Source organism: Stegodyphus dumicola, chromosome 1, assembly GCF_044657685.1.
Source record: "Stegodyphus dumicola isolate Sdum_Otavi_A_Nest chromosome 1, ASM4465768v1".
NCBI lineage: Eukaryota > Metazoa > Arthropoda > Arachnida > Araneae > Eresidae > Stegodyphus > Stegodyphus dumicola.
The window spans coordinates 202,196,871-202,210,047 of record NC_140768.1 but is presented as its reverse complement, the minus strand read 5'-3'; the positions used below and the strand labels follow the sequence as shown (position 1 = coordinate 202,210,047).

The 13,177-nt window shown below is 33.1% G+C and overlaps 1 protein-coding gene across 3 annotated transcripts in view; it reads left to right on the top strand.

The window, feature by feature from the left end:
* Nucleotides 1-13,177, top strand: part of LOC118181592 (uncharacterized) — a 124,879-nt gene that overhangs the window by 92,227 nt on the left and 19,475 nt on the right. For all 3 annotated transcript variants that reach the window (XM_085824825.1, XM_085824820.1, XM_035350757.2), the window contains 3 exons: nucleotides 7,440-7,470; nucleotides 12,360-12,487; nucleotides 12,742-12,821. In XM_085824825.1, the coding sequence (XP_085680951.1) occupies nucleotides 7,440-7,470; nucleotides 12,360-12,487; nucleotides 12,742-12,821 (239 nt within the window). The remainder of the gene's footprint in view (nucleotides 1-7,439; nucleotides 7,471-12,359; nucleotides 12,488-12,741; nucleotides 12,822-13,177) is intronic.

Below are 13,177 nucleotides of genomic sequence, written 5' to 3'. Positions count from 1 at the left end.
ATTTTAAATTTTAAATTTCAAATTTTTTTTGGTTTATTTCATATTTTATGGATATTTGACGAATTTTTGTTTAACAAATTTAACGATTTAAAACTGGGAAGTGGCAACACTGTTCGAAATAAAATATTTTTATTTCCAGCAAAGCAGTCTGTTGCCATTCAAAGCGTTGTCACTGCCTCAAATAGAATGTTTATTACCTTCACGCACAAGCTTATTGACATTCAGTAAAGGGTAACATATTGTTGCGTTTTTCTTCTCAGACACCAGTTGTTACGTTATTTTCTTCCATCACGTTCGTATGGGGTTCGTTGATTGAGTGAATAACGACGACACTTGATGAAGTATCGAAACACACTTTATTGACCGGTATTAATCAGTACACCTCCAAAGTCACATTTTACAGTAGTCGAAGATCTACTATACACTCGCTGGAACAATCAGCGACGAGCGACACAGCCTTCAGGTTATCAGGCTGTAACTGTGGAGACAGCTTCACTGCAAAGCATCAGAGTACAGCTCCGACTCTGCTCGGTCGTTCTCGAAACTCCACGTACTCTCGAGACTCTCCAAGCTACAACTTGCGATGCACTCGACGACACACAGAGCACGGCTCTCGACTCTTCGGTTCAGTCGTTCCCGGAGCTCAACACGCTCTCTTGACGATGCACTAACCGCGATACACTAAGAGACTTCTTCGGTGAACTCGACGACCCAGTCGGCACTCGCTGCCCGGCTGTCAACTCGATCGACTCCGCAGGAAGTCAGGAACAGCAAAAGGATTAATAAATTTAAATGTAAAAGATACATTATTGAAAATATATTTGAACTGCATCATATTTAGTACACTATTTTTAAAAAATAAAACAATGTCCATTTACATACTCATATCTTTTCATCACGTATTCTTGACTTTTTTAAGTTTCCTTTCATTGATTTTTGTATGCATATTATTTTGAAGAACTTTAGTATAATTGTTTAAACAAATATTTGAAATGGTGCTCGTTATTTTTTTCCACACATTAAACAAGTTTCATGAAGGGAATTCCACACATTAAACAAGTTTCATGATCATCAAACATGTTAATGTTTTGTACATATATCTCGGTAAGTTTGACCAGTAAAGAATGCTGTTCAACTTCTTTACTGTTCTTCTTTACTTTCAACTGGAACAACTTTATCTCCTAGATGAAGATACAAAGATACTTTTCTCAATTTTAGGATATGGATGAAAACTGAGCAATAAAATATAAATACCAGCAACAGATTTGTGTAAAATAATATTTGAAGTATCTGAAATATTTAATTTATTCGGTAACATAGAAGAAAAATTCTCAAATGATGCTATTTTGTCCTTTCTCAAAAATTCATTAAAAATATGCTTCTCCATCTTAGCTCTTTTTTCCTCCCTGCTCATCCTCTGAGGGGTTGGACTTTCAGATAAGTATTTTGGATAACCAGAAAAAATGCATGGGTAAGCATCGTTATTTAATTTAGGATGCCCTCTACACATCTGAATAAAAGTATCTTCGTTTGTTGGTAAATAATCATAGCGAATAATATCATCTTTTCGAAATGTTTTTAACACACAACGTTGCGATCACTTGAAATAATTTTTTTTTATCCATAAATCCCGTTTTACTGTATCTTTTGAAAATTTGAATACTGATACATATTCATTAGTGCCATCGTAATTGGATTTGCATGCTGGAACGCAACATCGTGCAGGCATGTTGAAGACGGCTCTACGTAGACGTCGATCGTTATTCTTGTTAACAAATAAGTTAACTAGTAATCTCAATTTAAAAACGAAAATATCCTTAACAACATTACTTAAATTTAGCAATAAAAAAGACACGAATAATAAAAATATACAGCACGCAATCAACGCAATAAGAAGTCTTCGCTTGCAGTGTCGACACAATGCAGTGCGAAGGGTGAAAGTTCAGACGCCTTACGTGACGTCAAATCACGGGATTCTGCAGCTGACCAGGCCATCTAATCTCGAAGGCCACGGAAATACGTTATAGCATTTCTTAAAAAAATGTTTTCTACTTTTTAATCTGATTGGTTTAAATACAAAATGCATTTAAATCATAAAAATGCTAATTAGAAATATTAAATATTTTAGAAAATGACTCTAGTTGGACTAATTAAAATCATCGTAATAGTTTTAAATTTTGTCATCACTCTTTTAAGCGGCTGGCCGTTCGAGCGACTAGTTTTGAAAGTAATAATATAGCGAATATAAAAAAAAATGTATGGCAGCCGGTAACGCTCTATCAGAAATTTTAAAGATATATTGTTTCTAAATATTTCTTGATTTTGTTCTTGAACTTTAGGTTGCATAAGTGCGAAAACGCGATGCTTAGTAATAAAGCTAAAAAGACAAATTTTATTAGCGGGGGTGTTAGCGGGAGTGAGTTCAAGAGCAGGTTGGTAACCTGCGATGTTCAGCGAGAGCATAAAAACATTTTTCAGTCCTCTTATGCGACGTTAAAATCTGAATCCTTTCAGGTTTTCTTTCTTTTATAATTTTTTTCCTCTTTTTACATTTTTTAACTGAAAAGTTCTTTGAAGTTTTCAAATTAACTTTCTGTATTGTTCAAACAATATTTTTTTGATCAAAAGAGGATAATTTAATAAAAGTACAACTCATTTTTCGGAAAGGAATAAATTTAATTAAACATTATACTTTACGAATTGCCACTTAAAACAATTAAATCCTTTCCCTTGATTAGAAAATGTTACAGAATTCTATTGCATTGCAAGCTAAGCTCTTGTGCTCATTGTTTTTCATGTTAAAAAATCAAGCGAGGAAATTTTTATTAGAAGAATGCCTACCAAAAAAAAAAAAAAAAAAAAAAAAAACAAATTCCGCTTGGGAGAGAAAGCCAATTTTTATTCTGAGGAAATAATTGAAATTTAATGCACTAAAGCTGTTGGTCAAATAGTTCAATTTTTAAAATTTATCTTCCTTTTAATATTTGAACAAAACATATAGCGAGATTATACATACTTAAACTAAATAGAATATAGTCATATCTTAAAACGTGTGGCGATCTAGTTTCCCATATTTGTCGCAATGTCGCTTGTTGCATAACAAAATGATTGTGGCATTGAAATCGAGCAAATATTTATGTTTGAACATGCATGAGCTTATTCGTGCACAAATTTCCAGCTATATAGGCAGGTTATTTAGATATTCTGAAAATAACATATACCTGCCTGCCTGTACACTTTGGTTTTAAAAGAAGTGAACCTATGTAGAAAATCATGGATTAACATCAGTTTTATATTTAGACAGTTTGAAAAAAAACATTATTAGTCCAAAGGAGCTTTGTCTCTGAAGGACTATTGTTTTCGTTTTGCGATTTTGCGTTGGTTGATTGGTTTTGCGTTGCGTTGGTTTTTCCCTTTCACTTTTCAAACTGTTGCCACCAAATTTTAAAGTCCTGCATTATTATATTTGATGAAATTAAATAATGAAAAATCTGCATAAATGTATGCATATTTCTCGCATCGTTATAAAACAACAGTACCTAGAGCCATCCAATTTGAATGACGTAATCCTCCTACGAATATGGGCTGGTGAAAGATAAAATTTGAAATTTGGAATTTGTTTTATTATCGATTTCACATTTTGTAAAACTTCAACGATTTTTTGATCAACAAACTCAAGTATTTCAAAGCGAGCAATGGCAACGTTATACAGATAAAAACCTTTTTATCTCCAGCGCGCAGAACTGTGTATCGCAAATTCTAAAGATATGCTCAATTTAAAACTATTTTGCGATATTGCTCTTGAACTCAATTTTACGGTTTAAGTGCGAAGACCGTGATATTTAATAAATAAAGGTAACAGACGAAATGTAAAAAAAAAACGCCCCTTTGGACCTAATTTAAAATCTGAAACCATTCATATATTCTTTTTTTTTTTTTTTCTTTTTTTTTTGGGAGAAATGTACAGTTGTTAAAAGTGACATGCAGCGAATATGACATGGAAAATGTTGAATGTCATAAGAGATGGAAACACGAATGAACGTATGTGGCAAGTCGCATAAGACCGTTCCAAACAAGAATGATAAACAATAATATTTAGTTATTGTTGTGCATTGAAATTGAATAACAGAGTGAATTATGAGACATCAAATTCGTAGCTAATGAATTAATTACAGATTGTTTGAAACGCAGTTGGACTAATTGTAACTGAAGCCTGAAAAAGCTTTCTGTGAATTCTTGGCATAGTGCTTATAGTCACAATCTGCTCTTTGCGAGAAATTTCCAGTGAAAAAAAGCAATTAAAAATAAAATTTTCATAACCATTCATTCACCTGACTTAGCTTCTTCTTATTTACGGTTATTTCCAAAATTAAGAGCTGTGCCAGAAGCAAAAATGTTTTCTAATATAATAGATATGCGATATATATGTATATTATATACAAAGAAAGGGAGAGAGAGAAAGAATGCACTAAACACAGGTAAAAGAGGTGTTCAATGATATTCTAGGAAATTGAGTTCCAAGTGCATTTCCAGAAATGGAAAAACAGCGTAAATCAGCATTAAAGCTGACTACTTTGAAAGCGACAGTGTTCTTTAACCTGCAGTTTCAAATACATATTTTCACAAATGCATTCCAGGAATTAAACTATCATACATCGTATCTGCTTTGGCTTAGATACAAATTCGGACCCCAAACAGTATATGTGATCTCTTTGAAAACAACTGTGCAAATGCATTTAGGGGGTTCTTTAACAACAGCCTTTTTTGTAAATAACATCATTTAAAAAGAATCAAAATACTAAAAATCAAATTTTCTGCTTCTTAAATCAACTGAATTTTTCTTTTAACAATTACCGCTATATATAATCAGTTTCATGTTTTTGCGTTTCTAGAAAAATGCCATTAAATCTTTTGCTTACCTTCTATTAGTTATTACTTATTACGGATTGAGATTTCAGGAACAGTGTAAATTTCGCCTGAATATTTTCACTGTATTGGTCAAATGAAAATGCTTCATTTTTATGCAGCTTTAGTGTTGCTTTTGTAACCAATCTTACTTGTCTGACAATGGTCAGCAGAAGCCCACGACATTCGCCGTGGCAAGGAGTCAAATGCGTTCGTTGGCAAAAGCCTTGTGCACCATTTAGCTCATTTCGCCCCCTCTTATGATAAAGAGCACCCCGAGGTGACGGGTTAGAGGGTCTGCCAATCCTCTTCCCATACTAGCAACCTCTGGAGAGGATTTTTGGCTCGCCACATATATAGAGTGTGATGCTGCGCAGACACTATACATTTACAAAACATCCATGCCTTTTACGGATTTGAACCCGGGCCCTTCGTCATGGTAGTCATAGTCACTAACCACTATGCCGCCGCTATGTCGGTTGGGGAGTAGCTTTAAGTGTAAATGATGAATTTTTTTAGAAGAGCTAAACCTTTAATATATGAACTAAGCTGACATATTATAATAATGCATAGTTTTAAATTTAAAAGAAACGACTAAATAAATTTGTCAAAAAGTAAATTATGGATTTCAATTTCAAAGAAGCTATTAAACGAATTTTTAAATTAAAAATAAATTTGAAAAAATTAAATTTGAAAAATTAATTGAGGTAATTTTTTAAATTTAAATTAATTGGATTCTATTTTATCTTTTAGCAAATAAAAACTAACATTATCCATTTAGGTATGTTTAAAACCAGATGTGATTTGCAAATTTACATTGTTTTCAAATTTTACATAAATATGATTTTTAAAGTACGACCATAGTTTAAAAAAAAAATAAATATTCACTAAAGATGCTTTGCATCTTAAATAATTAAAATTCAAAATACTGATAAATTTTATATCACTATATTTAAATCACACTATTTTGGGTGTAAGAGTATAACTATATATTAAAAGTACGTAAAAGTAAATATAAATTCAGTGGTGCGGTGGTTAGCGCGTAGCGCAGCAGCATCACAGGTCTGGCGCTCGATCCCCGGACTGGGCAAGATTGACTTAGCCCTTCAGCTCTTGAGTGGGTAGATAAAACGAGTACCAACTTCGCTTGGGGACTAAACACCAGGAGTCTTGAGACAAGCTGACCACTCGCACAGGACATACGTTCATGCAACCCGGGGTCTATGGTCAGGAAAGCAGATATGGAGGCTGTGCAGACCATGGCCCGCAGTATTATAAACTTTAAACATAGTATTATATGTAACTCTAGTTATTGCAGACATAATAGCTATAACGACACACCAGTTACAAATTGCTCCGTTTTCAGATCGGAACTAATTGCCATCAGCAAAGCACTTGATTATATGCTCTGTGTTCGACAAGTGACGTTATATGGATTCTGACAGTAGAAGCTCAATTCAGTACCTTAAAAACTCGCCTAAGATCATGGATAATACCGATCAGAATATCATACCTAAAGTTTTTGAATTTGGAGAGCGTCAATCAAGATATCTCCAGTGGATACCATCCCATTTTGGGTTGCATGGTAATGAAATAAGTGACGATTTTGCAAGGAAAGGTTGTGATGTCCCTGTCCCCACTCCCATTGATTTAAGCCCATCTGAAATACATTCCCACTAAAAAAGTAAAACGAACATGGCGTGGAAAATTTCTTCTGCTCACCAATGATATATCGCTGAGCAGCTGAGCAACCAAGCCTGTCACTAGAGAGTAAAAGAACTAGATCTCTCCAAACAGCCATGTTCAGACTCAGATTCGGGCATCTTCGATGCATGAAATTCAACGGGGGATTGAAAGGACCTTTCCCTCATATGTCTCTCCCGCTCACCTACTGTCTCCCTGAGACAGATGTCGGCTGAACAGTATGATGTCAGCGATTCACTTGTGCGGTAAGGTCTCCTGGACTTGGTGTAGGCTTTCCTGCCCCAAGGGGATTAGTAACAACAACGCAGTTATAAATAAGATTAAACTATACAAACCAAACTACAAACTAGACACAGCGACGTAAAGAACTATAAACTTAGCGAATATGGTAGACATGTTATTAATGATCTTATTGCCATAAATAGGTACCAGAATATTATTATGAATGAAAAGGCTTAGTCTCATTATTTTCAGAAGGCACATGTATAGCTCGAAAGGCATTGAAAAATGCCTTGTGATTTGCAGCGATATATCGATTTCCATAACCATCGTTTTACAGTTTATTTATTTTATGACGAAAGCAAATGTGAAAGCAAATGTGAAGATTTTAAGCATTTTATAACTAAGAGAATTGATATACTAATGTACAATTATTGCAAATTATAAAGAATTATAGAGCAATGTAAAATATTACAGTATTCAGTAATATTTTTAAATATGCATCTTTTAATCTTATATTAATGTCTTCAATATCTAAGTATTTTAATTTATTTTTATGTCTTCAATATCTGAGTATTTTTATTTATTTTTCTTTATTTCTTTCTTTTCAGAGAAGATCTTCTTTCACCAAGAAAAGGAAAGGTGAGAATGCTTATTGTAATATTCTAAGAAAAAACTTCATAATGTTACTGAAAAATCTGCATTTGCTTTCAGTATTAAATTAAAAATTCGCTTTAATTTAATGCATCAGATTCTTGACTTGTACATTTTAAAGTAGTTTCTTAAAAATTTCTTTCCCCTTTATATCGTCGTTAAAACACTAAAATTAGGATTATGTCACTGTTAGAGATTTCCTAGAATTTCAGCCAAAAATGACTAATAGAATTTTAGTCAAAAATTACTCGCTCGATTTCTTTCGAATTTATAAATATATGCTCCATGTAAAATTCCCCCCCCCCCCTCGAAACAATGATTTTACAGTTCCTGACGATCCTGACGTGGTGACAATGATATAAAAATATTTTTTTTTTTTTTTTTTTTTGCTTTTATATTTTCTGAAAAAAATTAAATCTGGGTATTTCGATTAAATGCAACTTTAACTGCACAATAATTCTTTCAGTCTGTTTCTATCCTGTTCTCAATCTTCACTTGTTTGTGTTTGTTGCTTATGCTCACTTGTCTGATGTCAGCTCAAATCCACGAAATTTCTTGTGGCAAGGAGCGCTAGATTACGCCTGCCGTTGGCAACAGCCTTGAGCACCATACAGGTGACAACGCGATTTAGATCAGGTCCCCCCCCCAATTTTGTTAAAGAGCACCCCGGGGAACAGGTCCGAGTGTCTCTCACTCGCCTCCTCTTCCAGCAAACCACACGAGAGGACTTTCATATTTATAGTGCCGCCATGCAGCACCAGCAGTATACATTTACAAACATCCATGCCTTCTCTGGGATTCGAACCCGGGTCCTTCGGTACGGCAATCAGCGACGCTTGGTTGGGCCGCTCTTGCCCTTTATAAGAATTTATCCCTCTTCCATAATATTAAGATATTAGTGAGTTACATACTTGGTAACATTAATGAATGGTTACACGCTTGCAAAATAAATCATTCTGAGAGAGTAACCCCGTGTCTCATTCCCCTGCGTTCTGGGACCTGTTTTATCCTGTTTTCAAGTAACGTGTTTGATTGTAGGCTTATCCATTCCTGAAGATTGTGTTTCTTTCTCACAAACATTAGGCGTTAAACATTAGGCAACTGTAATAATGACGTAATTGTTCGTTTGCAAACCTCATTAAAATTCTGGTGCCTGAATCTCTTCGATAATACTTAACAACAATTATTTTTGCCGCGAACGAAGGAATTACCAGTTTAATCACAAGTGGCACATGCGACTGTGAAATTCAGCTCCCATTCCAGTGTAGATAAGAGGCATCCTAAAATACAAAAAATCACATATTTGATATGAAAAATATATCCAAAGAGCATCCCGAGAACACAGTGATGCCGAAATATCCAGAGCCACTTTTTGTGCTGAAAGAATTTCTGCGTGAAACATGCAGCAGTCTGAAGCACGAGGAACTGCCTTAGCATCCATTGGCTCTCAGCTAATCCGTAGTTTCTCTGCAAATAAAATTATATCAAAATAAGTAACTAAAAAATTCTTCAAAAGTACATGACACTGGAATCAAAAGTATTTACTCAGGTTTATTAAACAACTTAATTTAAAGTAAGAATGATTGTATTCTTCAGAAACGCGTGTTTTCCGTGTCAGAGCAGAAGTTCAATATAGTGCAACATATTGTTATGATCTCACAGCATAATTTTATGTAAATCGTTATTAATATTATAATAACTGGAATCGTTATTCTTTCATCGTACGATAACCTTATGATAGGAATGATAATATGATATGGTAAAATCATAATTGTATAAAAATGACAAGATCGTACGATAATTAATTATAATGTTAAGAGAGAGATTCTAACAAATTTAGTTGTAAGGTCTTTAATTTATTTTATACATGCCCTATCACAGTTTTAGTTCTTAGAATGTTGCCATCCGATAAAATATAATCTTGAATTTAATCTTCAAATTTAATCAATTTGTAATAAACTGTATGACAATTAGAAATGTTTGTAAATAATACTATATCAATTCCGGTACTTTGTGTGATGTTTAAGAAAGTGAATTTACGATTCTTATATATGAGAAGCAATGAAGAATTTCATCTTGAGCACAAAACTTTGTAACTTTATACTTGCAATAAAATCTTGCTGCCTGTCTTACAGTTCTCATTTTTCTACAGCTACATTTACACCCGGTCGCTAAAATTTTATTTTTTTCTTTGTATTTATTTAATAAATCTCTTTTCCCGGAGCAGTGACTATAGAATTGCATTTAAATCTGTCTATTACAGCAGTTTCTATATATCTTCGTTAGCTGTCATTTAACTATATATAGTCTCTTTATACGGAAAGGATTATATTATTTAAAGTGAAACATCTAAATTCTGAACTATTTGGAAATGAAATCTCAGATGACGACATTTGCATGCTTTACGTTTCTGATATTTGGAATGAGATTCTTGGAATAAATTGACCAAACATTTTCAGTAATTGCTTCAAAGGAAAATAAGAGTTTATTACGAATGTCTCGTTCCTCGAAGACTATTTTAACATTCAGAAATAAAATCATTTTTGGCTTTATATATGAATTAATTTTAAGTTCCTTTAAACTGATTGCGAGTGATCCTAGAATTCATTGAATGCTACATTCTGCAATTTAAGAATCGAGTAAAATATATGGGACTTACAAACTATGAGCAATATTGTTAGGGTGATTTGATATGTAGCTGTTTAGAAAATATACTATGGACAATTTCGAGTGAATTAGGTTAAGCATTCTATTACAGAAAATCTCAAGATTCGGAAAAGTATCTCCAGTTTCGATACTTAAGAATTTTTATTCTTCATATTTAGGTATTTCTGATTCCCCTAGATAAGCTCTGTGAAAACTCAGGAACTGGAAAATTTCGTATTAAGTTTGCAAGGAATTTTGTGTCAATTAACCAACTATTTTTAATTTCAGCCTTTAGTACAAATTCTCCTTTCCGTATTCCTCACCAGAATGCAAATGAGTAGCCAGTATTTAAACTAAGATTTTTGGATTTTACGACAGTGCGTGATTCTAGCAACGCGTGCACTCTAGGCGTGTTAGTTTCCTGTCATCTCTGATAGTTGAAATTATTCAGCTTTGCGTTCTATGTTGCCAACAACTTGATTCTGACTTTCCGGTAGAGTTAGTGAGTCAGCTTCTCACTAACTGTAGTTCTAGTAATATTTACTCTCTCTCCATAGTTCATATGGATAACCATATAATCAAAACAATTATATGGACATATTACTCAGCGTCTGTAAGAATAAATGCTAGTGTTAAGTGAAGTGGATTAAAAGTACTTTTATTCAATTCAGTCACTCAAAAATATTATGAATAAAACTAATATCTCTCAATATGTGCACCACTAACTAGCGCACTACAGACTTCATAGTGGTATTCAGTTTTGAACCATGTTCTGGCAAAAGTTCTGGTATAGCTCTTTCTTATTCTGTCTTCATGAGGTAGCCAAGATTATAAATTTTCTCCCTGTAATAATCCGCAAGAAAAGAAGCTGGGTAAGATCAGAACTTTCTGTTGGTCATAGGATAGGTCCCTTTCTAATAAACCATTGTGACCACGGGTGGATTTCAAAGAATTATAAAGGACCTGATATCTTGTTATTCATGAGATCGTACCAGATATTGATCTGAAATGTGTGGCACGAAAATATTCAGCCCTTCAAATTTGAGAAACCGAAGCAATTTACGCAGCTTCCCAATGCGCGCAATAAAAACACATACGTAAAATCTTTTTGAATGATTAAACTAAATAATAGCACTTTTAAATCCGTTTCTCACGATCTTATATAATCCTGACACTCATATATTACTAAGATTATATATAACAGACACATTAAATATAAGGAGGATTTAAAGTATTAACAAATGCATTTATTGCTTCTAAATCACTCAGTTTGTTAAGGACTTAGAAACTGAGTAAATCTGAAAGATCATTTAAAGATTTTATGTTTTACCTAGTAGAGAAACTATGAGACTATGCTTTGGAACTTTGAGAATTGTGGTCGAGAGCTTAGGGAATACAAAAGATATCTTGTATTTCTCGAAATTTCAATACTTCCCAAGATAGCTAGCTGATTTTTCATTTCACCGGCTTCCAAAAAATTACCTAATGTCTCGACAATTTAATTTGAAATATCATAAGAATTCCTAAAGCTCTGCAAATAAATCCAGTTTCAGGAAAGATCTACAGTTTAAGGATTAATTTCCTACAATGCTGTCATCACTTGCAATCAGTCATCAATAAATTTCATCACAGAATTGCAAAACATCACTTGGATCCCGCTCAAAATTTTGATATTAAATATGTCCTTTGTAAAGTCTTTCCTGAACTTTTGGAGCTTTAGCTTACGTTATGTGTTTTACTTTGCATTAAGTTAAACCAACATGTATTTAGGTTTTTACATGTTTTAACATGTGCTACTACTGCATGAAACATTACGCTGCCCCATACGGATGACCATCAAAGCGAAGGTCATCGACGATCAGGGTTTGATATTCCCCTAATTTTGTTTTAATAGTTTATGAAACTTACATCACTTTAAATACATTTAATTATACTACATTCATTTAATAAATTTTGCGAACTTGGCAGTACTTTCATTCGCACAGCTATTTTGTTATAGTTATTAAGTACGTTATTAGTTAATAGTAAGTTATTAGTGGTAGAACTATGGTACTTAGTAGAAAATTGTTTGATTTCTTTTTATTATTTATTTCGCTTTGAATTTCCAATGTGAATATCGTTTTATCATTCTTTAAACTACGTATAGTAGAACTCTCTTTCAGTACTTTGAATATACACTGAAAATGTATTTCGTATTTGTCAGAAAATGTCAGTTTTGTTTTCGTTTTCAGGAGCCTCCAGTAGTGAAAGCTGTAGTTCACAACCCTTACAACTCGCCTCTGTCACTGTACTCGACAGAAAATATCGCGGAAACCCTTGCTAAGCAGACAGAGGTTTTGACAGAAGGGCAAGTCTCAGAGTATGTTTCTTTTAGCGATTCATAATTTTGTACTTTTTCATTAGAAACCGTTTTTTGAATGTGTAATGGGCATCACTCAATTTTTATCTGCGCCTAAACCTAAACATTAAATTATTTTAAGGAACTTAAAAAATTAAATAATAATCCATACATTTATTTAAATCAATAAAACTACTTAAATTACATTTATAATATACATTTACCTTTCGTAAAGTGCCCAATTCTTATAATAACATAACTTATTTTTTACATAGGGAAGACGAAGGCCCAGAAAATTTAAGTTTCAAACAAAAATCTGCTGTATTTCAGTTATTAGAAGAACAAGCTAAACAAGGTAAGACCATTAAGACTGTTTATCTACTTTTGTAGTTTATATCATAAATATCTTAGAAGAGTAAAATTTCCAGGAACCTTTATCATTATGTAAAGTCTATTGTAAAATATTTATCAACTATGTTAAATTAGACTTTATTTCGTGCTACTGTATACATTGCCTTTTTATGCTTGTTTAATGATTTTGGTGAAATATTCGAGGATTATCTACTTAAGGGACAGAATATTTTCGAAGAAAACTTTCAAAGGGAAACAGCAATGCATGTTGTCGTTCTAAAGATTTGCGTTATACCATTTTATTATACGTAATAACTTAAAATTTTAAAAAATTAAAACTTATATAGAGGTCAAGTTTTA